Here is a 22,373-nt window from a genome sequence, read left to right as displayed (position 1 = left end):
ACCAGGTTAGTCAGGCAGGATTGGCCTGGCACGAACCCATGTTGGTTACCCCTCAACATCACTTCCCCTGCAGGGCTCTCACAAATGTGGCCCTTGATAATTTTTTCAAAGACCTTCCCCAGGATAGAAGTGAGGCTGACTGGCCTGTAGTTGCCAGGCTTTTTCTTCCTCCCCTTCTTGAAAATAGGGACCACATTGGCCCTTTTCCAGTCCTCAGGGACTTGGCCCGAGCACCAGGAGTCCTCATGTAACAGGGGGCTTTCCCAGGGCCGGTCTACCATTGGCCCACCCACCTGTTTCTGGGCCTACCGTCCACCTCCTTGCCTGCCATGCCTTGTTGTCTCTTAGTTGGTTGCAATAAGGCGGGAGGCTACCAATTCTTGCCCTGATGCCAGGGGGCGCTATCTGCAGCTCTGTTCCACACCCAGCAGGGTGCAGTTTTAGGTCATGCCCAGGACCAGGAGCCTCCAAATTATCCCCCTAAGCTCCTGCCTACCTCCAAGATGTTTCATGCAGCCTTTAGGCCAGGCAGTGTTTCTGCCTGCCAGCAGCGACTTTCTTTATATAGGCGGCCAGAGTTCTACAATGGCTGCTGCAATCAAGCACCTGCTGGCTGTTTGGCTCAGCCCTTAAAGTGGCAAGCACCAACAGTGCCCTGCCACAGAGGCAAGGGCAGGGACTTCCAGTGACAAATGTTAGGGGGTGGGACTTCCAGTACCAAGATGGTGACCAGGGGGCAGGGCACCTGTCAAGGGGTGGGGCTAGCCTTGTGGTCCTTGACAGCTTCCCTGAACTCATGAAGTGGTCCTCCAGCCAAAATAGTTGCCCGCCACTGCTATAGTACCTGGCTGGCTGGATTGTTCAGTTGTTTTTGTTTATTGAATTGATTTATGTAATTGTGACTTATCATTCTCTTTCAGGTACTTGAAGATATTGATTACCTGAAGTTTGATAAGGGGCCTTGGCTTGAACAGGATGATGTTTCTTTCCATCATCTTAGAATGTTGTAAGTAGAATAGCCACTCCTGGCACAAGTAAATAAATCATTCTAGTCCTTGTCAACACTAAAAAGTAACAGTTGCTACCATTTCTTTTAGGTATTCAGGTTTGTATTTGAGAGTTGTTGGGTTTCTCCTTTACATGAGCTAAGCAGTGACAGTAGACTGTGCTAACATTTTTAACGCTGAACTGGAGATAAGGAACATGAACCTTAGATAAGCCAGACATTAGATGGTGGTGGCTTTTAATCTCTGTTTATTTCATCCCCATTCAGCCAGAGTCCCATAAATGCATTATCCCACATACAATTCATAATCAGTCCCCTAGCCATGCGACTGTATGGCTGCTTCACAGGAGCTTTGCCATGGTGTGTGGTTTTTTGAATTTGGGAAGTCATGTTTGATGTGCAGTTTTCTCAGATCAGTGTAATTATTCATGTTCTTCAATAGTAACGGTAGTTAGATGAGAGCATAAAGAATTAAACCTAACTACTGCAAAATATATTTAGCTTCAGTGTACCTTAGTTGTACATTTCTGTTAATAAATATCATACTAAAGTTTGCTCTGAGGGGAATGCAGCAGTTTTTATACATGCTGCTGTTCAGACTGTCTCCATCATAAATCATTTTTCATTTTCTCAGCTTTGTATGGTTCACTTCCCTTTCTGCTCTTAGACCTCTCCACTGTTCAGAGAGCAAGTGTCTAACAAATGAACTAAAAAGAAATGTAGAGAAAACAGATAGCTTGTGACAACTTGGACAGTTGACAGAAACACAATGGCTCAATCCATATTATTTTCCCAGTAAAGAACCTAAATAAAAAGCCTTACTAATTCTAATCCAGGAATTAAAGTATTGCCGTCCTATGTCATTCACACTCATGTAGTTTGGATGATTTTAAAATATTGCTGTTTCAGGACATGTTTTTAAAGATTCTTGTTTAATTGGATTATTGGAGATAAGATTTGAAGAGAGACTTACTGAAATAACATCAAATAATTTCTTAGGATGCACTGTGTATGCAGTAAGCTTTTTCTGCTGCAGGAGGCACTGCTGGTAGAGAGTGTGTCTATTTTGTGTCTGTACATTCTGTGTACCTGAGGAGAGATCCCTCCAAATATGATGGGGCAGAAACAGGCCTTTAAGTGTCTTGCCCATGAATCTTTTGGGACCCCAAAATGCCTTTCTAACACAGGCAGCCAAGCCAACCTGTCCACTTCTGTGGGAGTTGTGCCTCAACAGAAAAGATTTTAGGCTCTATGTCAGTTGATGAAAAAGGAGATAGCAATCCTAACATTCAGAAATGGTGAGAAGATGTGTAAATATAGAAAAATTGAGAGAACTTACCTGAAAAGAGCAGGGACTAAAATGTTAACAGCAGGAATGTCGAATTTCTGAATGCACCTGCTAACATGTACATTTCACAACTTTGTTGCAGATTGCCTTAGGTACTTGTTCTGTTCTTATTGCACATAGTTGTATTGGCTCTAGATGTAGCAAAGTCCTAATGGACAGGTCCTCTTGCTTCCAGTAGAGGATTGTTCCATCCTGCTCCCCCACCTCCCCCACTCAACACATCCACCACTGTGATGTTCTTAATGTTGTGGGGTGGGGTTTATGGGGCTTTCTCAGTTTCACCTGGAAGATTATTCCTGAGATACACATGCCACAAGTGTCCCAGGCAGCCGCTTGTGTATGACACAGATCGGGGAATAGAAAACAGATCAGCTGATTGGGAAGGGGATTGCAGTGGTCCTTGGGTAGCGCACGCTGCTTAATTTGTGACCCTGCCTACCTTAAAAGGTTGATCCCCACTGGGCTAAATCATTAGTAAGAATTGTTCTTGATATTGATTTAATTTTTCCCTTTATTTCAGTACCTTTTCTCATTATGGTGATTAATACTATTTTCCTTTTTTCTGCCTTTTATTTGCTTATGTTATTTCAAATGCATCCTAAGGTTATAGGGATGCATTTCATTATACAAGGATGACTTTTCATATGTTAAAGGAAGGTTCTCTGTATTCTGTGTCTTCGTTCTCCTAATTAAATGATTTTAAGGTGGTGGTCTTTACTTCCAAAGTCCCTAGTTGTTTTTTTCATATACTATGCAAAGACACAGTGTTTTCCCATAGTTGGTTGCAGCAGTTAACAAATTCACACTGTACCCAAAGCTCTGCTGATTCATATGCCTTAGTATGGGAAACACCTGTTTACATAATTGTTTAAACAGACTTGCAATGTTTCACTTTCACTGAAAGCAGCATTGGGTGGAATTTGTCAAATAGAAAAAATACAGTGGTTTTAAAAATAAAAAAACAGTCACACTTCAACTTTAGGAGTATAAGCAGTATAGAAAAAAAAGATGAAAACTAAAAATGTCTTGATTACTCCAAACTTACAATAAGCATTTCACACAGTATTTAAAGTGAAATTCAGTTGGTTACTTACACCCAGCACAGCTATCAGGTCTTCGCTTTTTGAAAGAAAAAAAAAATACTCTAAAGTTACTTGTTTTTGTGTACGTTAATACACTATAAAGGTACTAACATAGGTTTGTTTGTACAAAGTGTAGGACGGAATTAGAGGAAACCATTCAAACAAGGTAGTGTTTAAGTTTTATTGTAAGTCACACCATCAGTGAACTGCAACTCACAATATACAAGGAAGCAAAATACACTGCTAAATATTTAATGCTTTGTTAAACATTGTGTATGAAGAAACATCTTTTTTCCATGGATATTTTCATTCAAGGTTACTTGAATTGCTTTTAATTGTTCTTCATGGCAAACAGCTGTTGCTGTGTTTTCAAGATTTACTCTTAACTAGGTACTAACTTAAATTGTTCTGACAACATGGGTTTTGCTGTCCTCCATACCTTGCTAAAAATACAACCTGCCTTCAAAAGATGACTCTGAGGATGCTTTTTATATTTAGATGTATATTACAAATGTTGTGTTTTAAATTTCAGAAGCATATGCCTGCAAATGAGAATTCCCTGTCTTTAGTACCACAGGCTTCACCTTTGACACACTGAAGTCCTTGTGCTAGGCTGAAATAAACATGTACAAAAAGAAAAGGTCGTGTTGCAGTATTCAGCCTGAATTCTCTAATGTGCCAATTGTATTCCATGAAATTTAACACCAAGTAAAAGTTGAAAGTTTATGTGCTAACTCATGAATGATACACCTCACACTCCTAGGGTTTTATTCTTACCTTTTTTTGAATAAATGCAAAGCAGTTACTGTACCAAAACAAAAGGTAATTTGCAAAAGAATCTATGTCAATAACTAAACTACATCACATTTGACAAAGGCATTAATGATGCTCTTCAGTTATCTCCCTGTGTCAGTGATATTAAATTCTTCATATTGTCTACCCTATAGCATGTTCCCTCCCCTGATACCTGAGAGGAGAAATAGCTCTGGTGAGCCCATTCATCACAGAGGCCTCTACTCATTGTTCTAATTTTTTAATGGTTTGGTGCATAAAGGAACTGCTTTTCTAAGTGTGCTTATTTATTTCCCAAGTGGGGAAGGCTAGGGATCCGTTTTCCATGTTTGAGCTCATGCTGCCCCCATGTGACTGTTAGTTTATTTCATGCCGTGGGATAGAATGCAGCATGGAGCATCTGATAATTTCACATCACAATCATTTTCCCTGCCATTCTTCCAGTTTTCATGGGGAGCAGTGCAGTTCATTTACCTCACTTGGGCTCCCATTGTTTTATGCCAGTTGTTTTGGCAGGCATGCCACAAATTAGCCCTCTGCCCTCTACAAGTGCCACTCCAGCCCCCTTTCCCTGCCTGATTTTGCTGCTCTGCTTTCTGGTCCCTGCCCTATGCTTCCTGCCTGACCCTGCTGCTTTGCTTCCTTCCCTATCTGTCATTGTCCTGCCTGTCCCCCCCCGATGTCCTGTGTGCCACACACACAGGCAGTCCATGCCATGTGTGGCATCTGTGCTGCAGGTAGGCTACCCCTGGTGTAAAAGATACCTCTTTTAGGTTCTAATTTATGGACATAAATGAGAATATAGGGGGGTAGCAGTAAACTATAATGGTTATAGCAATAGAATAGGAGGCTTGGACTTGGATACTGTTCTCAGCTCTGGTACTGGTCTGCTAAATGACCCTGGGCAAGTTATGTGCTGAGAGGGGTGGCTACAGGGTGGACTGTAGCCACCCCAAAATTTGCTGTAGCCACCACTCCCAGTGCTGCTGCTGCCTACCCCGAGTACAGCCCCGGCTGGTGCAGCCCCTGGCCTTAAGCCTGCAGTGGGCAGCTTGCCCTAACCCCATACACAAATCAAGGGGGGCACATGGCCCCCATGCTTCCCCCAGGGGTGCATGCAGCAGCGGGGAGTCTTACCCCCTGGACGAACCATCTGTGGCTCTGTCCAACTTGCAGTGGGGTCGCATTCACTGCCCAGGCGGGGCAGCGCCAGCCTCTGCCCCACTCCCTCCCTCACCGTGGGGGCCTCGATCTGCCCCCCTCTCTCCCATCCCTTCCCTCCACAGACTTACCAGCCAGGTGCTGCTCTCTAAGCTGCAGGGCTGTGTTCTTGTAAATTGGCTATTGGATCAGTATCAGCAGATATGGCTGGTTAATAATCGGCCATTGGTATCGGCCAAAAAAATCTTTTATTGGCGCATCCCTACATTTCAGTTTTACCAAGAAGCAGGTTAACCACAACAAAAAACTGCATGTAAAATAAAATGAGATTAATAAAAATATATTCGAAAAGAAAAAAACCCAACAACCTTCCTGGTCTTAGGGGAGAGGTGAGGAGGGAATTATTTGAAAAAGAGAAGTCTGGTTGTAAAGAGTGTTTGCCAATATCCCCTGTCTTTGTATTCACAGGACTCGGTTCAAAACCTATAGTCAATGGGCTATTTCAGTTGATAGGATCTAGCCTGTAGGGAAACTCCAGGTTAAGTGGTGTTTAAAGGGTGTACTTGGTAGCCCTGTTGGTATGAGACAAAAAGACATACAAAAAACTAGAACGCTTGGTTCAGAAATGATACCTTTTATTAGACCAACTGGAAAACAGCAAGAAAATTGTCCTTTTCTGCAAGCTTTTGGGATCGAAGTCCCTTCGTCAGACTCTGGGAAAAGTGTAGATGGTACAAGATGGTAAAAAGTCCCCATAGGTAGGAAATAAACTTCATTTTTGCACAGAGGGAGCTGACGATGGAAGGCTGTCTCTCTGGGTCCATGAGAGTGTTGAGTAGCTCTTTGATGTGTTGATCAGGTAGAATTCCTTCCCTGGAGGTGTCAGATGGCAAGCAGGGAGGTAAAAAAACTTTCTTGTTGTTCTGCAATAAAGTTCAAAATCCAAAATCGGCTAAAATTCAGCATCTTCCATGTTTGGGGGTGTACATGGTAGCCATGTTGGTCTGAGACAAAAAGACACACAAAAAACTAGAACTCTTGGTTCCAACTTGATACCTTTTATTAATCCAACTGGAAAATGGCAAGAAAATTGTCCTTTTCTGCAAGATTTTTACCATCTTGTACCATCTACACTTTCCCCAGAGCCTAAAGAAAGGGACTTTGATCCCGAAAACTTGCAGAAAAGGACAATTTTCTTGTCATTTTCCAGTTGCTCTAATAATAGGTATCATTTTGGAACCAAGAGTTCTAGTTTTTTGTATGTCTGTGGTGTTTAAAAGGTTTTGTTGCAGGTAGCCAGGCCCTAGGCCATTTAGGTCTGCACTCGTGCCTTTTAAAAAAAATTCCACTTCGAAATGAGTGGGCATTGAAAGAAGTTCATGGAGCATCAGTGTTACATGATCATAGTGACATTTCATTTAATGAGTGGATTGCTGTAACAGTTTTAGCTTCTGCATAGATTTACGGTCCAGTCCTATGTTGAATGTGTTGTTAGAATCCAGTCCTTCAGTTAACACTACTAAAAAGTGACTGCTACAGCTATGTATTTGAAAAGCAGAAAAAAATCAGTTAACTTTCTAACCAAGCTTACAGTGTAATCATGCATGTTCCCATCACAGATCAAATAGTGCTTTTAAGTGGTTACCTATGTTTTGTTTGGTGCCATATGCATGGTATTAGCTGAGCTACAGATACACAGGAAATAATGTATTGTGTTTCCAACTCCATATCATATTAAACTTCTGTTTTGTTAGGCAGGTTCAAAGTTAAATGCAGCCACTGCTGCCCCCTTTTCCCGCACCTCCCCCCACGCACAGATACTTTTGACGTATCTTATATAAGGTATATCTTGCAGAGGCAAAATTTAGCTTACTGTTAATATCACTCATACCTTACAAATTGATGTGCATCAACACGTATTTTATCTGAAAGTTATTTATTCAAAACCAAACTAGCAGCCTGATGGCTTTGCTGGAGAAAAGAACCCCCCAAAAAGCCAAAGCTTACTGTTTGTGTCCTTTTAATTGTTTTGCTTGTTAGTAAGTATTACTATATCTCAAATCTAATGCAGTAAATCCTCCGATAGTTTTCTTGGCAGAACATCAGAAACATATTCTTGAGCTTTTACTGAAGGGATGTCAGATTAAGAGTAATTGTCTTGGTTTTTTCATTTCTAACTTAGCTTAGTTTAATTTTGAGTATTGAGGAACTTCCACCAATCTCAGACACTTCAGAGTTGATTCATTATGTTTGTTCTTTCACTGTATTTAAGTGACCTCCTAAGAATGCAGGATTCTGTTTGAATGTTAAAATAAGGGTGTGAAGTGCACAGGTGATGCAGTATATAGTGAATGCGGTAAATTGTTTTTTATTTGGGCTTTGCTTCACAGAGGTAGTCCAGCCAATTCAGTTTTACAACTATAAGAAACAAGCACACTAAGTAAGGAAGAGAACTGAATGAATACTTGTACTGAAATGAGAAGTTTTTTTTATTGCTGTATCAACAGTCCTTATTTTTTGGTGCTGATTTGCGTAGAATGTAATGTGTTATCCAAGAGTGACCTGGTATCCACCCTGAGATGTAGAAAACTTTCGCTTTTATCTCTGATAAAGGAGTAATTCCTACAGGGATATGGGTGGAGAACAGAGATGCTATGCCATCATTTGAAATCATGCTAACTGGATAATCTGTCTAAAAGTCTGAGGTGTGTTTTCCAGCTTGCTTTGCATCTTACTCTGATTTCTGCTGGGATCTGTCTATCACCTCTAGAATTATTCCTTGCATCTCTGTATGACTTAACTTGGAGTAGATAACTGTTTTTCTGGCATTAAGCCCTGTGGTCCCCCTCCTGCTATTGAATGTGGTTCATGTGCCTTCCTAGGTTGACGAGTAGCTTTGTGTTGGAGAGGGGGTGGGGAATGGGACGGGAACTATTTTTTTTTCCTCCAGGCTTGAAGGTGTCATGCTTTAAGCTGTTCTCTAAAATGGTTAAAGTAGAAATGTACTTTTGGTCTTGAATAAAAACTGAGACCCTTGGGAGATTTGAGGAGCTGATGCTTTAGCAAATGCAGACATTCAAAACTTGCAATAAAATTAGGAAAGTTGGCAATGCTGTTTCTGCATAGAGATTTTCAGGACTTTGTTTAAATTTTATCAGGTCTTTCGTGCAACTCCATGCCAATGCCACAAGACTTTTACATGGCTATCGGAAATGTCTTTGACAAAAAACTTTGTGAGGAACAGGCATTCCTCTGTTTTGGTCTCAAACTAGAATCAGTTTTTGCTGTCTAAAAACTATCCTGTTAAGCTGAGATTCCCAAGAGAGACAATTTGTTGCAGATGTTTCAACCATCTCTGCTCCAGAACTAGAATATGCATTTAAATGAAAAAAATTCTGCCTATAATATTTTTAAGATGATCATTACTGATTTCTGTTGGGGGAAAAGATCAGCATAGCTCTGCTGGCTCTTGGCAGTGGATTGACACTGGCATTAATATGAAATATGGTGTGTGAAGAAGAGCCTACAAGATTAATTATTTTGTTAAATAGGAGGGTGATGCAGCATCTTGTGGTAAAGTCTCAGCTGAGCAAAGTACTTAAGCAAGTACCAAAAATTAAACCTAGGCATAGTCCTGTTTAAAAACAATATCCATAGCTTGTTGTCTTGCAAATACTGAATCTGAGGGCATAAATATACAGAGCAATTATATCAATATTGATATAACCTGTCAGGATGCAATTATATCTCTAAAATCATGCAGACATAATAAGTATAGTAAAGCCACTATAGCTTTAATTAGGGTGATTAGCTAAAGTTACTTTAATATGGGATCATGCAAGATGAACAGTTAGATTATTGATAGTTGATGCAGTAGCCCTTTGTTCCCTTTTAAAGTGGTTAAAAGGTACATTGGTGGGAATTACTAAATGGAAATTGTTGCATAGATGAATGGAAGTGCTGTCTTAACAATGAAATGCAGATTGTACCTGGTTACTGTGGTGCCAATGGACTCTCTGTGAGCCGGGAGAGAAGCTCTTCATGGGAGAAATTAAAGGACGAATTCTATGTTGAACTCCCTTCTGCCAGCCTTGTGGCTTACTTGCAAAACTTAACAATTTGTGTGTTCCCCTTTCTGCAGCACTGTTTTGGAGGAGATTTGGCAGGTGTGAAGGTGCTCCATATTGAACCCACTGAAATTCAAAATCGGAGCAATTGCTGTTTTATTTGATGATTCCAGGCAGCCTACTGCTTTTTACCACTGTTCCCATCTCTCTTTCATCTTTATTTTTGCATTCCTCTCTTAGGGCAGGAGGTTAAGATGCAGGCACGTAGGGGAGTTGTGTACATGATATGGCTTCAAGGAAGCCACTTGTTAGGAGGAAGGGCCAAAGAGGGCTCCTCTTAGGAACATAGAACTGAAAAGGGCCCCTCAAGCCATAGAGTCCAGACCCCTTCCTGTTTTACAAAAGGCTGCCTGTGCTTTTTTTGGCAGCCTGGCTTCTGTAGTAAGCCCAGGGCTCATTTGCATTTCCAAGGAAACACTTTTTGGCCCTTCCATTTGAGAAGACAGTATGAAGAAAACTAGAAATCAAGAAAGGCTCATATTGCACTTTTGTCAAAGAGTTTGATGGAGCACTTCAGGCACTGGTATCCTATAATAATTTATTGAGGGTTAAGTAAACCTGTACCAGCATCACTCCTTCTGTCCCTCCTGCTGACAGAATCTCTTAGGGGGGGGGGAAACAGTGCATTAAGATGGGTAATGTGAGCTTCCGCAGGGAATTTTGCTGACATTTCATTCCTATTTAAAAAAGAAAGAACTATTTGGTCTTCTTTCTTGTTCCCCCACTCCCATATTCCATCTTTACTTTTACATTCCAGATCTTGAAATACAATTTAGGAAGCTGGACCTCACAAAGAGGGAGCTGAAGTCTCAGATGGAATAACATGTAGATGTACGTTTTAGCTCTCAAAACTGCATTCATATTCATTGTATATTCACTCTTTAGGCCTATCTGTACTGGCTCCCTGCTGAGCTCGGTACTGCTGCCAAGAGTTAAAGACCCCCTAACCTTGTTTTCACACCAAATGGTCTAAAGTCTAGCAGGGTAGGCTGAGCAGATGGCTTAGAAGTGGCCTCAGCATGCATCTCAGCAGCATTCTCCATCCTTCCTTCTTGAGAGAGCCTGCAGCTCACCTCCAGGGCATGCACCTGAGGCAGTCCACTTTGTCCAATTGCTAGTCTGGGCATACAAAGAGCCAGAGCAAGTGGGTGTAGCTCAATTTTCGATGATGGTACTAACCGTTTTAAGGATGTGGTCTAAACATGTTTTTTTTAAGGCTGCGTTTCCCCTTGTGTTTATACAGTACTGAACAAGAGGAGCGCCCAGTTCAGGGGCTTGAGGGCTCTCCAAGAGAGTTTGGTAACACTGCTTTGCACACAATGCAGATTTGCTTCCATGTCTGTATAATAAATATTTGTACATAAATGAGCCATTGAAAATCAGGAACCCAATTGTTAGCATACATCTTTTTTTGTATCATTAACTTTGACATTCTGCTCCATTACAAAATTGTAGTTGATGTATTTTCCATAGACTACATATAGATGGCACTGTTGGTCCATGTATAATGAATCTAAAGAGTGCTTTCTAGCAGTTTCTCAAGCTCTTAAAATAAATTGTTGTGGGTTTAATGTGTTTCAGTGCTGGTTTGATGGACTATCATTTGTGGGGCATTGTTTCTTACCACACAGATCATAGCTAACCTGCCACATTAAAATTACAACGTTACAGCATGCCAGATTCTGTCTGGAAATGTTCAGATAAAAGTTATAAGGACACTATCAATTTTCAAAGCATTGTTTCTGTCTACAATTCTGTCCTACTTGTTGCAAGTAACACTCACAATTAATACAAGCAGTACGTTTGGGATGGGAATTTTGTGAAGACAAGCAGTATTTTTGTTTGGTTTGGTTTGTATTCAGATGCATACATAGCATATTTTTAAATCTTGTGACTGGAAGAGGTTGAATTAATAAATGTGTGATCTCTTAACAGAGCAAGAGAGAGTACTGTACAATGCAAAATTGTTTTAATATGTTGACATATTTTAAAACTATTTAAATTTAAAATATAGCAATACCAAAAACATGAAAAGTGTGGAAACACAGTTACGGCATTCTAAGTCACATTGCCTCTAACCTTTTATACCCTGGAGTGATGCATGTATTTTGAGGATTGGTCCACATTTTAAAGTCTTGGTTTTTTGTTTGTTTTTAACCAATGGAACAATGATGATTAGGTTGGGTTATTAGGGATCCTGGTTTTCTATGCTTAAAAATAGCAAATTGTCTGATTTAATGCCCTCCTTCCTCCCCCCCCATAAATTCTCTGATTAACCCCCCCCAAATCCTTGTTTTTCCGTGATTAAAATGAAACACTGCTGTATGTGTGTGTATAGCTAGACACACACACAGTGTATGTATGTATATATCTCAAACAATAAAAATAGGTTGTATATTATATTTAGATATATTATAATGCTATCTACCTATCTGTAGATATGTTGAACAGAATATTTTTTACATATTTACAATTTTTAAAGCTATTTAGAAGCTTACCAGTGCCTCAATCACTGTAATAAAATAAACTCTAAATACCTATAAATTTTGGTTTTTCATTTTGAGGTTTTGTCATGGAAAATCAGAGCTGCCCCTGCTCCCTTCGCTCACCAGGGTATGGGTCCACGGCTAGAGCAGAGCCTGTTTGTGAGGGGGGAGGGGGGGTGTCGCCTACTGCAGGCTCAGGGCTCCCTGCCGTGCTGCCCTCCCTTGGGGCCTCTGTGGCCCAGCAGATGGGATCTGATGTGGCAGGACAGAGCAGGGGTGGGTGGGAAAGCTCATTGTCTATGAGCCCCATGCCCTCTCTGGTGAGGTGCCCCCTGCCTACCCAGCAGCAGCAAGGGGCACAACTCTGCACTGCCACCTCCACTGCAGTTGGGTGAGCATAGGGGTGCCTCGTCAGGGTGGCATAGGGTTTGCGGTAGTAACATGGAGCTTCCCCGTCCTGTTCTGTCCTGCTGCGCCAGCTCCCACCTGTTGGGCTGCGGTAGCCCCCGGGGGGAGGGCAGCAGGACAGGAAACCTGAGCCTGCAGTAAGTAGCCTGCTCCCACCCCATGCACAGATCTGGGGGCACGTGTCCCCCATACCTCCCCCAAGGGAGCACGTGCAGTGGCGGGGAGCCAGCCCCTCTGCCCCACAGATGAACCTCCTGCAGCTCTGTCCCACTCTCTGTCCAGGCCCTGTGGCCGCGCATTCCAGCCCCAAGCCCCACCTACTGCCCCAGCTGGGCAGCAGCCTGCCCAACTCCTATGTACCACCCCAGCCTGCCCAGCCAACTCCCTGCCTCCCTTACTATGGGGGCCTCAATCTCCCCACCAGACATACCTGTGGGAGCTGCTCTCAGGCTGCCTGGCGGCCGTGTGCCTGTGTATGCATGCACATGCACATGCCGCCCCCTGCTAATCACCCTTCTCCCACTTCCCACAGCCCCTGGCAGGCTGGAACTCTGGCAGCCTTCAAGGGGAAATCCACAGTTTCCTGAGTTTTTCTTCTTTAAAGGAGAAAATGTGGGGGTTGTCTTCTAAAAATGAGAAAATCCAGGTTTTACCATGTTTTTCTGGATCCCTAGTTATTGGGTATAAATTTTCTCTGTTTGCCAACATCATTCTGCTGGGAAAACCCCTCATGGGGACCACTGTGAAGGTGACCAGTAGCAGTCTAGCTTATTTTGCATGCTGAATAGTAAGCTGTAACAACATAAGCATTTTTATACTAGGATAACCATATCCAAACTTGGAGGATTTTGCCAAGTTACTGCTATAGACAGAGCTAAAGAAATAGATAACATCTAAGACCTGGTAAAAATACAGTATTTTCATTGGTGTAACTATGCTGGTTAAGGGGGTGGAGTTTCTTCATGGAAATAGTTACACTGATATAACCCTAGTATAGTGCCTTTGCGCTTTTTGTACTGATATATCAACAGCTTTATAGGTTATAGCTCTTTGCATATAGCAAAAGGAATACTGTACATCAATGTTGTTGCCTTAGCAATGGGGAAGTTGTACAATTCTAATGATATGTAGTTAAAGCCATAACACTTTTTGGTTTAGACAGCACTGTGGTGAACTTCCAATCATCCATCAGAGAAGGGGGAGGGCTTATTCATGCAGTGGTTGAGAATAACATCCTTTACAGGAATGCTCACCTGTAATTGGCCCTAGTCTTCCTGGTTTCTCTGTTCTGCTAGTTTCTAACCCTTGACCTCTACTCATTCAACAACAAAGTACTAATACAGTACGGAGGGTGTGTTGCCTCTGCCTCTGTTCTAGTCTCCGGTCCTGCCAGTCAAGTTATTTAGAGATGGCCAATAACTGAAGCAGACATTGGTGCCTGGCAATGCACCGTAACACTATTTTGCTAGTTCTTATTCAGTTTGACTGCTTTCTCACTTGTAACATGTTGCCAGATACGTGTAAAAGCCCTTTCAGACAAGGCATGATTGGAAAAATGAGTAAGATTTGAACACTGTATATTTGGTCACATAGCTTCCTATACTGGAGGGAAGACTTAATTTAGTTTTCTTAAGCAGTGAGTATATAACTTTAAATGCCTTTGGAGGAAACGCACTTCAGATCTACATACAATGGTCATGTAATTCAGGGCAAAATTTAATCTACATAATCTAAGCAATCTGGAATTTAAAAAAAGAGCCAGTGTGAAACTGCAGTGTTGTGTACAAACTTTGTGGAATGGAGTCATGCATTCATTATTCAGATAACATCTTCATTTCTGTAAGGATGGAAACAGACTAATATTGATGAGGAAAACATCTCTGTTCAGAAAATGAAATATATCAATTCCTGGACTTGCAAGACATTAAATGAAGAACAAAGCTTCCATCTGTTCTATATTTATCTATTATTGAGTTACAACATTGAAAAATGTGCTTTGATAGAGCTACAGCTCCCTTGTGGTAGGTGTATAATTGCTGGAAACCTTAGCATTAGGAATGTGAGTAGCTCTCTATTTGCAAGCAAAGGCTAAAAGGGGTAATGGTTACATTTTAAATGGTGTGGCGAGAGTGGAAAGAGAATTGGTTCATATATATTATATAGTAACTACAAGGGAACCCCAGATCTGCAGAAGTATATTTTAGCTGAAAAAACATATTTTTCTAAATTTGATTTGACCCAAGCAGTGATTGGATGCAGAGGACAGGCAGACATTAGGGCATTTTGCTCTTTTCCAATATGTGTTTGAATTTCAAAGTTGATTGATCTATTTTCCTAAGAGATGGAGACATAACAGTACTTCTCTTTCTACCTTTAGTGTTGAAAACAAATACGAGGTGTTGGAAGCTACTGCTCTCCCTAACTACATCCCAGAAATCACAATTAGCGGCCCGGAGTTTAATAAACTCTATTACGAGTACAAATCGGTAAGTAACATCGCTCTGGCAAGTATCTATTGATGGGGAAAGTTTGGAGAAAAGAATGGAGGAAAAAAATCTAGACTTATGCATGTGCTTAGACAGCCAAACCTCATGTATGTTGGTAGTCTGCATTAACATTATGTATGTGGCTGTGTTAGAGCTATGTAGGAATAACAGTTATATCAAGGGCACTATTTTGCATAACTTTCAGATTTTATTAATAAAATCTTGCATCGCTGCTTTGCATTAAAGTCGAGTGCCAGTCTAAGAGAGAGACACGTTCCATAAGCTGGCTTTCTGCGATTTGCTTCTAGATGCAGAGTAACGGATTTTTTGGTTGTTTGTTGCTCCTTTTTTAATGGTCTCTGTCCTCTGAGATCTAAAATTTGTTCTTTAGGTCAAATAGAAAATTGCATGTCCTTTGGGCCATCTCTTTCTGATAAAAAACCTTATAAAATACTTACAAAGAAGTTTTTTTGATTTTGTAAAGCAGTCTGAGGGGATGCACCACTTCATTAATTTTATAAATGTCATTACTTTAAATAAACAATAGTTGAAAGCCTGTTATGACTGACACCCCTTGTGGACTCCAAATGGTGTTTTTAAGTAGTTACTTATTTTTCTGGTTTGGGAGATAGTGGCTCAAAATTGGTTCTTCGCTATATAGGGTCAGGCTTTGTAGCATGGTTTCCATGAGGTCTTGTGAGTCTGTGCAGAATTGCACTATGATCCTCATATTACAGGTCTTAAGCAGAGTGCCTTGCGGAACTGGTAATCGTAACTCTGGTTTAAACCCATTGAACACATGACATCTTACTAAGTAGCATTCGACTATAAAATTCTGGTATCTTAGACCCATGAGGTGACTTTGAACTGTCAAAAAGAAAACATTTACATAAATATTGAACTTCCCAAAATACTTTGCATATTCCTCTCCTGTTGTTCCCTTGACAGTCAGATCTGTATGCAGAGAGAGATGCTTTGGGTTGGGTTTGTGCAATTCTTCTTCTTCTGAGATTTCTACTAAACATCATTTCAGCTTGTAAGTGGGAATTCAGGCAAAGGGTTGGACAAACAGAAAGCTGCTTGCCATGCTTCAAGTTCTCATCTGTTGACTTTGAAAACTCCTTATTAATTTTGAGGGGGGAAATTGTTACCAGATTTCAACATCCTTGGGTGTCTTTTTGGTATCAGAATGTGAATCTAAAATCTGGTACTCTGACTAAGCATCTTTGTTCAAAGGATTTTTTTGAATTCTTCAGTCAAAAACAAAGACATCTTCCCCTATGTATGCAACATACATGTAAGAGTAATGTATTCTGTGTATTTTAATCTGTGCAAAATCAGTCTAGGTTGATTATGCCACTTCTCCCTAAGATAAGTTTTCTATACTCCAGTGCATATTGTGGTGGTGAACAGAACTAATGATGCCACCAAGCTTACAATTAAAAGTAGCTTCACTGCATCTTAGTGGGAGCTAGGGATACAGATTATGAAGGCATTTTCTCCCTAACTGCTGTTACTGACACAGGCATCTTTAGCTTTGGCAACAAGTAGAGTGGCCCATTTCAGTTGGAAATTGGCTCTCAGAATGAGGTGTGATCCAGTTCCCAGATGTGGTGGAAGGCTATTTGGAAGAACTTGAACATCCACATAAACCTCTGAGAAAGGGAAGATGGGATCTCAAGTCATTCAGTTCCACCCTGGTGCCAGTCAGGAAGAAGAATGTTTCTTTTGGGGCCAAAACACTCCAGATGTATAAGCAGAGAGAGTGTGTGATTTAGACTGCTGCCTTACTTCAGCTTTAGAAAATGACCAGAAAAATCTCACTCTCTTTTTTTGGCAGGCATCACAGATACCATTTTTGTTCTTTAATTGTACTTACAGATTGTGATTCACCAAAGCAATTAAAAGCCTGCTGAATTCTTACTGACTTCAGTGGGAAAGCTTTAAGTGTTTTGCTGAATTTGGGCCACCCTTTCACCCTTGTCTTTTTTGTTCCTCATTTCTTCTTTTCTTACAGACTGAATTGAAATGGTAACAGTCCTTTTCTACTCTGCAAGCCACAGCCACTCAAAACTATTCTTGGCCAGCTGACAGTCTGATCTTGAAGTGCTGGGCTGTTTTTAGTTCTTCCCTGTTTTGCTTCCATCAGTAGGCTGACTGACCAGGCCCTTGCTGCTTTCCCCATCCATTTCCAACTGAAAATTGTCGTCTCTGAGAGAATTCCCCTTCTTCCATCTTGGATCTTTCCCTGCTTCTTAGATAGGAGCTGCAGGAAGTGCTACTTCTGCAGGCAGTCAGCTCGCTCCTTAACTTTGGGTTCTTGTATGGTGCCTTCTCTAGTCACTGGAAGAAAATCCAACTTTGCCAGAGTAGTGTAGAGTTGCTGCCATTGATCATGCATGGTAAGAGTGGAAGGGACACAACTGCATAAACTAAACTGTCCTTCATGCCTAGAAAGCCCTCTCAGGCATAAGGTTAGGGCCAACTCCAGCCTGGTCCTTGTGTCCTACTCCTAGTGTTTTAAACTTGAAGATTCCTATTTGTACACCAAATGGGTAGGCTCTGTGCTGTATAAGCAGATAACATGGCAGAGGGCAGGCAAGCACTGTGGGCCTAGTCAGTTAATCAATGGAGACTTTATGATAGTTTTGTAACAGAATTGTGATTTAAAGTACGTGTCCAAAACAAAAAGGTTAGTGGAAAGAGACTGATTTGCAAGAGAGTGTGTGAAAGGCATGCCTCCTCTATCTGCCATGAGGGTTTTGCAGCTGAGGGAGAAAGCACAGCAGTATTGGAACCAGCCATAAATCCCCAGTTTTCCAAATAGATCACTACCTGTTGGCTGTTCAGCTCAGGTCACACAAATTGTATTGTTTAACAATGGCTGTTTTCACATTTTATTAAATTTTAGACAGAAATAATTCTTTATTTAAAGTGCTCATTAGTCATGAGGAACTGTGAAAAATACCTTTCTGAAAGAAAGGTTTAAGGCATATCTCTTTCTTCTAGTAATGAGGCATTGGATTTTTTAAGACTTATTGAAACTTGCTTTCTTCCTCCCTCTCTCTCTTTGTGTTGTAGATTTCCCCTGTAAATATTTACTCTGCTTCTGAGGGAAGACTCTGTTGCATCTTTCTTTTCTGTATATTGCAACAATCTGATGGGATTCAGCATCTTTACTCAGGCTTCATATCCATTTACCTTATCACCAACCCCCCTAAAAGTAACTTCAGAGTGAAGTCCCATAGGTCACTAAGATAAGCAAGTTAAATTGTATATCCTTTTTCCAACTATACGCAACACTTAGTGGGCAAAGCTTCAAATTCTCTATGCTTCCTGGGAAGCTTGACTACTTAGTCAGGTGTGGACACAGAAGGAAACAAAGCAAATGGTTCCATTAAATAGCTAGCGTACTTAAATAACACTACTAAACACTCCCAAACTGAGTTAGAGAGTTCAGCTGCAACCTGCTAGAATTTCTGTTCTCACTATTTTTCCCCCACCCCCTTTTTCTGATGCACATCCCTTTTTCTCAAAGTTAAGTAGATTGTGGCTTGAATGTACATCTGACACAAGTTGCTGTTTCACCTCCACAAAGAGAGTTGGATGATTTGGGGGGAGTCCCCTGCCTCCTGTTCCCCCACTGCAGATGAAAGGAATCTTATTCATTGAGTGTTTAAAATATCTTTGATATTACTGTCAATTGAGAATGAATAAAAGTGTGTGTGTGTGTGTGTGTGTGCGGGGTGGGGGGGGTGGGGGTGGTGATCACCACAAGCCATACTAGAGCCTATGGCTTGAACTGAAGCACCAGTCAGCTCACTGAGTGTTCATTCAGGACACTGAAGGGTACAGACTCCTTCTTAATTTAAATTCACTTGGAATTTCTCTGGAAGAACAGCTTTGAGCTAATACCTATACAGCCTAGTATTCTTTATTTTATTTTCTAGAATGTGAATGTAGTACCATTACAATACAGGGAAGGAAAACTTCCCTTTGCAATCCTCCCTAAGCCCAAGAAAAAAACAGAAGTGCTGCTATGCTGGATCACACCTGTGGTTCACCTATTCCAGTTTCTTCTAACTCCTCAGATGGTCAGCACCAACTGTTTGAGAAGAGGGCCCAAAGAATGCTGCAACAGAAAGATATGTGATAATTCATCTCCCTCATAAAAGTCTGGCCTAAGTGCAGAGCTTGGCAAAAATCTTAAATCATAAAATCCAATACCTCTTCCAGTTTTTTTTTTTTTTTTCTTTTTAAGCATTAACTGTCAGAACTCTGGATATTCTTGTTATCGAGTCTCACAGCCAACCTTAACAATTGCAAAATAATTCATACTTTGCAAACAAAAGTGGTTGCAGTGCAAGTCTTTTCATGCCGTCTCTTCAGTCACAAGTAGAACAATCATATTAACAGGGTGCTTGACAGTGCCACACTAAGGTAGTTACACTTGCCCTGTTCAGGAAACAGTGTCAGGTAACCCCTCTCCTCTCTATTTGCTGTCATAGCCTACCCACAACATCTATGGCTTGTCAGTGGGTCGTAGACCATTGGTTAAGGACTGGTGCAGGGTACAGAGGCACCAATTTGTCATCTGGATTGGGTATCATGGGAGGTGTGCTATCTGCCTGGAGCCTGAATTCAGGATGTTGCAGAGAGACTGCCAAAGCTCATCCACCCTTCAGACCACTACCCTTTTCTACTTATTCATGTAGGCACCACCAGTACTGCCAGGAATGATACTGAGCAGATCAGAAGCAACTATGAGGTGCTGGGCAGGAAGGTTGAGTTTGGAGCACAAATGGTGTTTTCATTGATCTTCCCTGTGGAAGGCAGGGGCCCAGAAGTAAACACATGGCTGAAATGGTGGTATTGACATGACAGCTTCGGACTCTTTGACACTGGGTGGATATTCTGAGGAGGAAGACTGCTGTCAAGAGATGGGATCTATCTGACCAGAACTGGAAGGAGTATCTTATGACTGGAATGTCTACACTGAGGGCTACACTTTGTTTTGGAAGGTTAGCATTAGGAGAAAAAGTGGTGGTGTTGCCTTGTATGTCAAAAATACGTATACTTGTTCCCTGGTTCAGGAGGAAGAAGACAGCAGAGCAGAAAGCATTTGGGTGAAGATGAAAGGTGAAAGATGAACCACCGATATAGTGGTTTATTACAGGTCGCCAAATGAGGAAGAGGAGGTGGATGAGGCACTCTTTGAGGAGGTGACAAATATACCCAAAAGCTAATGGATGGTATTGATGGGAGACTTCAATTTTCTGTACATCTGCTGGAAGAACATTGCAGCCAAACATAAAATGTCAAGCCAGTTCCTAACTTGTGTGGAGGGCAACTTTCTGTTCCAGAAAGTGGAGAATGCAACTAGGGGATACAACTTGGATCTTGTCCTGAACAGGGAAGAACTGCTGGCAGATGTGTCGGTGATGGGTATCTTGGGAGGAAAGCATGAGGCCAGCGAAATTAGGCCTCCAGATTTCAAAAGGGCAGATATCAGCCAACTCAAGGAGTTAATGGGCATGGTGCAGTGGGAACACAGATTGAAGGATAAAGGCACCCAGGAGGGTCTGGAGCATCTAAAGGGCAGAGTATTGGAAGCCTAGGAAGAAGCTGTCCGGGCATAATGGAAGCAGAAGAAGAATGGCAAGAGACCAATATGGCGGCACAAGGGCTCCTAGGATGCCTCAGATGCAAAAAGAATGCACACAGGCAATGGAAAAATGGTCAGGTTACTAATGAAGCTTGCCAGGAAATAGCAAGAAGCTGCAGGGACAGAATCAAGAAGGCAAAGATAAAGAATGAGCTTCATTTGGTGAGGGATGTAAAAGACAACAAGCAGAGGTTCTATGAGTATTTTGGCCAGAAAAAGAGGACCAAGGAGGCCATGGGGCAACTGTTAACTAGCCATGGAGACCTCTTAACATACGATACAAAGAAGGTGGAACTACTCAACAGCTACTTTGCCTCAGTTTTCATACAAAAAAATTAAGCTGCAACCAGACACCTCATAAGGACTATTTGGAGGTGAGATAGCAAAAGAAACAGAGAGCTATTGGTGGATCTGATTGAATTCAAGTCAGCAGGGCCTAATGAACTTCATCTCAGGGTACTAAAGAAACTGGCACAGGAGATCTCAGAATGGCAGGCGGTGTTGAATGGAGGCCCACAGGGGTCTGTCTTGGGCCCAGTGCTGTTCAACATGTTTATTAATGATTTGGATGTTGGCATAAAGAGCTGTACACACAGACATAGACACCTTCCCCACCCACCCCCTGTCAGGGGGTTTTTAGGCCTTCCTCAGAGGCATAGGGTATTGGCTGCAGCCAAGACTGGGGATTTTGACTGTGGTATGCCTGGGGGGACTTAAACCTATAGATTCCTGACTAGCTGAACTAGACAGCAATTGCCATTTTTGGGGTCAGGAAGGAATTTTATCCCATGGACAGACTAATATGGACCTGTGGGACACATGGTCCTTTTCTTGGGTTCCTTTTAGCATATATTAACTTTTACAGCAGGTGGACATTAGCCACTGTGGTCCCCCTGCTTTACTTGTGGCAGGTTAGGGTGTTTTGTCTGGTGTTGTGGTAGGGTTGACTATGTAGTTTGCTAAAAAGTTAGATAATGGATTTGTATGGTATGGCTTGAATAGGGATGATACTGCCCCAGGAAGAGGGTTGGACTAGATTGACTTCCGATGTTTCCTCCTACTTCTCTGTGATTTTATGAACTACTGCATTAAGTATCGTGACTAATATCTTTTGTCTTGTTCTCATCCTTCCCCATGGGCCACGAGTATAATTTGTTTTGATAGGGCTTTTTAAGTATAGAAGTTGTTATGAATTTGTTACAGAAAGGCAAGGTCAAAAAAATATCCTGTACATTGAGAGTGGAAAATGATGAGGTTTGTAATGGCTTCTAGATTTTTAGGGAGTTTGTCACATTCTTTGAAGGAACCTGGAGAAGGTTCTGTCTTCTTATGATCTCTGTGTAAGGGACCTACCAAGATTGTTGTTTTGTTGATTTTGCAGAATCTGGCATTGCCTGTGAAATCCATGCAGGGGAGAGAAACTTATTGAAAATAAAGTGCTAGCTCCCCAGAAGGAGCCAGCAGTCCTTAGGGCACTGCAGCAGCCCACTAGGGTGGGGAGCGGGGGGAGAGTGGGTCTGCCCGCTCAACGGGCTGCTGGCAAGGTGGTTGTTGCCCATGCCTCTTCCTGCTGATTGGCTGAAGGGGCTGTCTGTCACGTGGCCCTGCGCCTCTGCACCAATTGGCAGCAAGGGGTAGGGTCGCATGACAGGCAGCCCTTGTAGCCAATTAGCTGTGGGGCCACCAAGGCCCCTCAACCAATCAGGGGTATTGTGCAGGGGAAGGGGCTGCTTTCTGCCCACAAAATGGCAGCTGAGCTCTGCAGTATGCCCATGAAATTGGTAGGCAGCCATCACAAATTTGGTAGGTCCC

General features: G+C 41.9%; 1 protein-coding gene across 1 annotated transcript in view; it reads left to right on the top strand.

Moving 5' to 3' along the window:
- Positions 1 to 22,373, top strand: part of NDUFA10 (NADH:ubiquinone oxidoreductase subunit A10) — a 67,873-nt gene that overhangs the window by 22,267 nt on the left and 23,233 nt on the right. Inside the window, exons 8-9 of the mRNA XM_019523380.1 lie at positions 921 to 1,006; positions 14,788 to 14,896. Of these exons, the coding sequence (XP_019378925.1) occupies positions 921 to 1,006; positions 14,788 to 14,896 (195 nt within the window). The remainder of the gene's footprint in view (positions 1 to 920; positions 1,007 to 14,787; positions 14,897 to 22,373) is intronic.

Source organism: Gavialis gangeticus, unplaced genomic scaffold (assembly GCF_001723915.1).
Source record: "Gavialis gangeticus isolate Ggan-Ray unplaced genomic scaffold, GavGan_comp1, whole genome shotgun sequence".
In the NCBI taxonomy this organism is placed as follows: domain Eukaryota; kingdom Metazoa; phylum Chordata; order Crocodylia; family Gavialidae; genus Gavialis; species Gavialis gangeticus.
The sequence above is the reverse complement of the archived record's forward strand: the minus strand, read 5'-3'. Positions and strand labels throughout refer to the sequence as shown.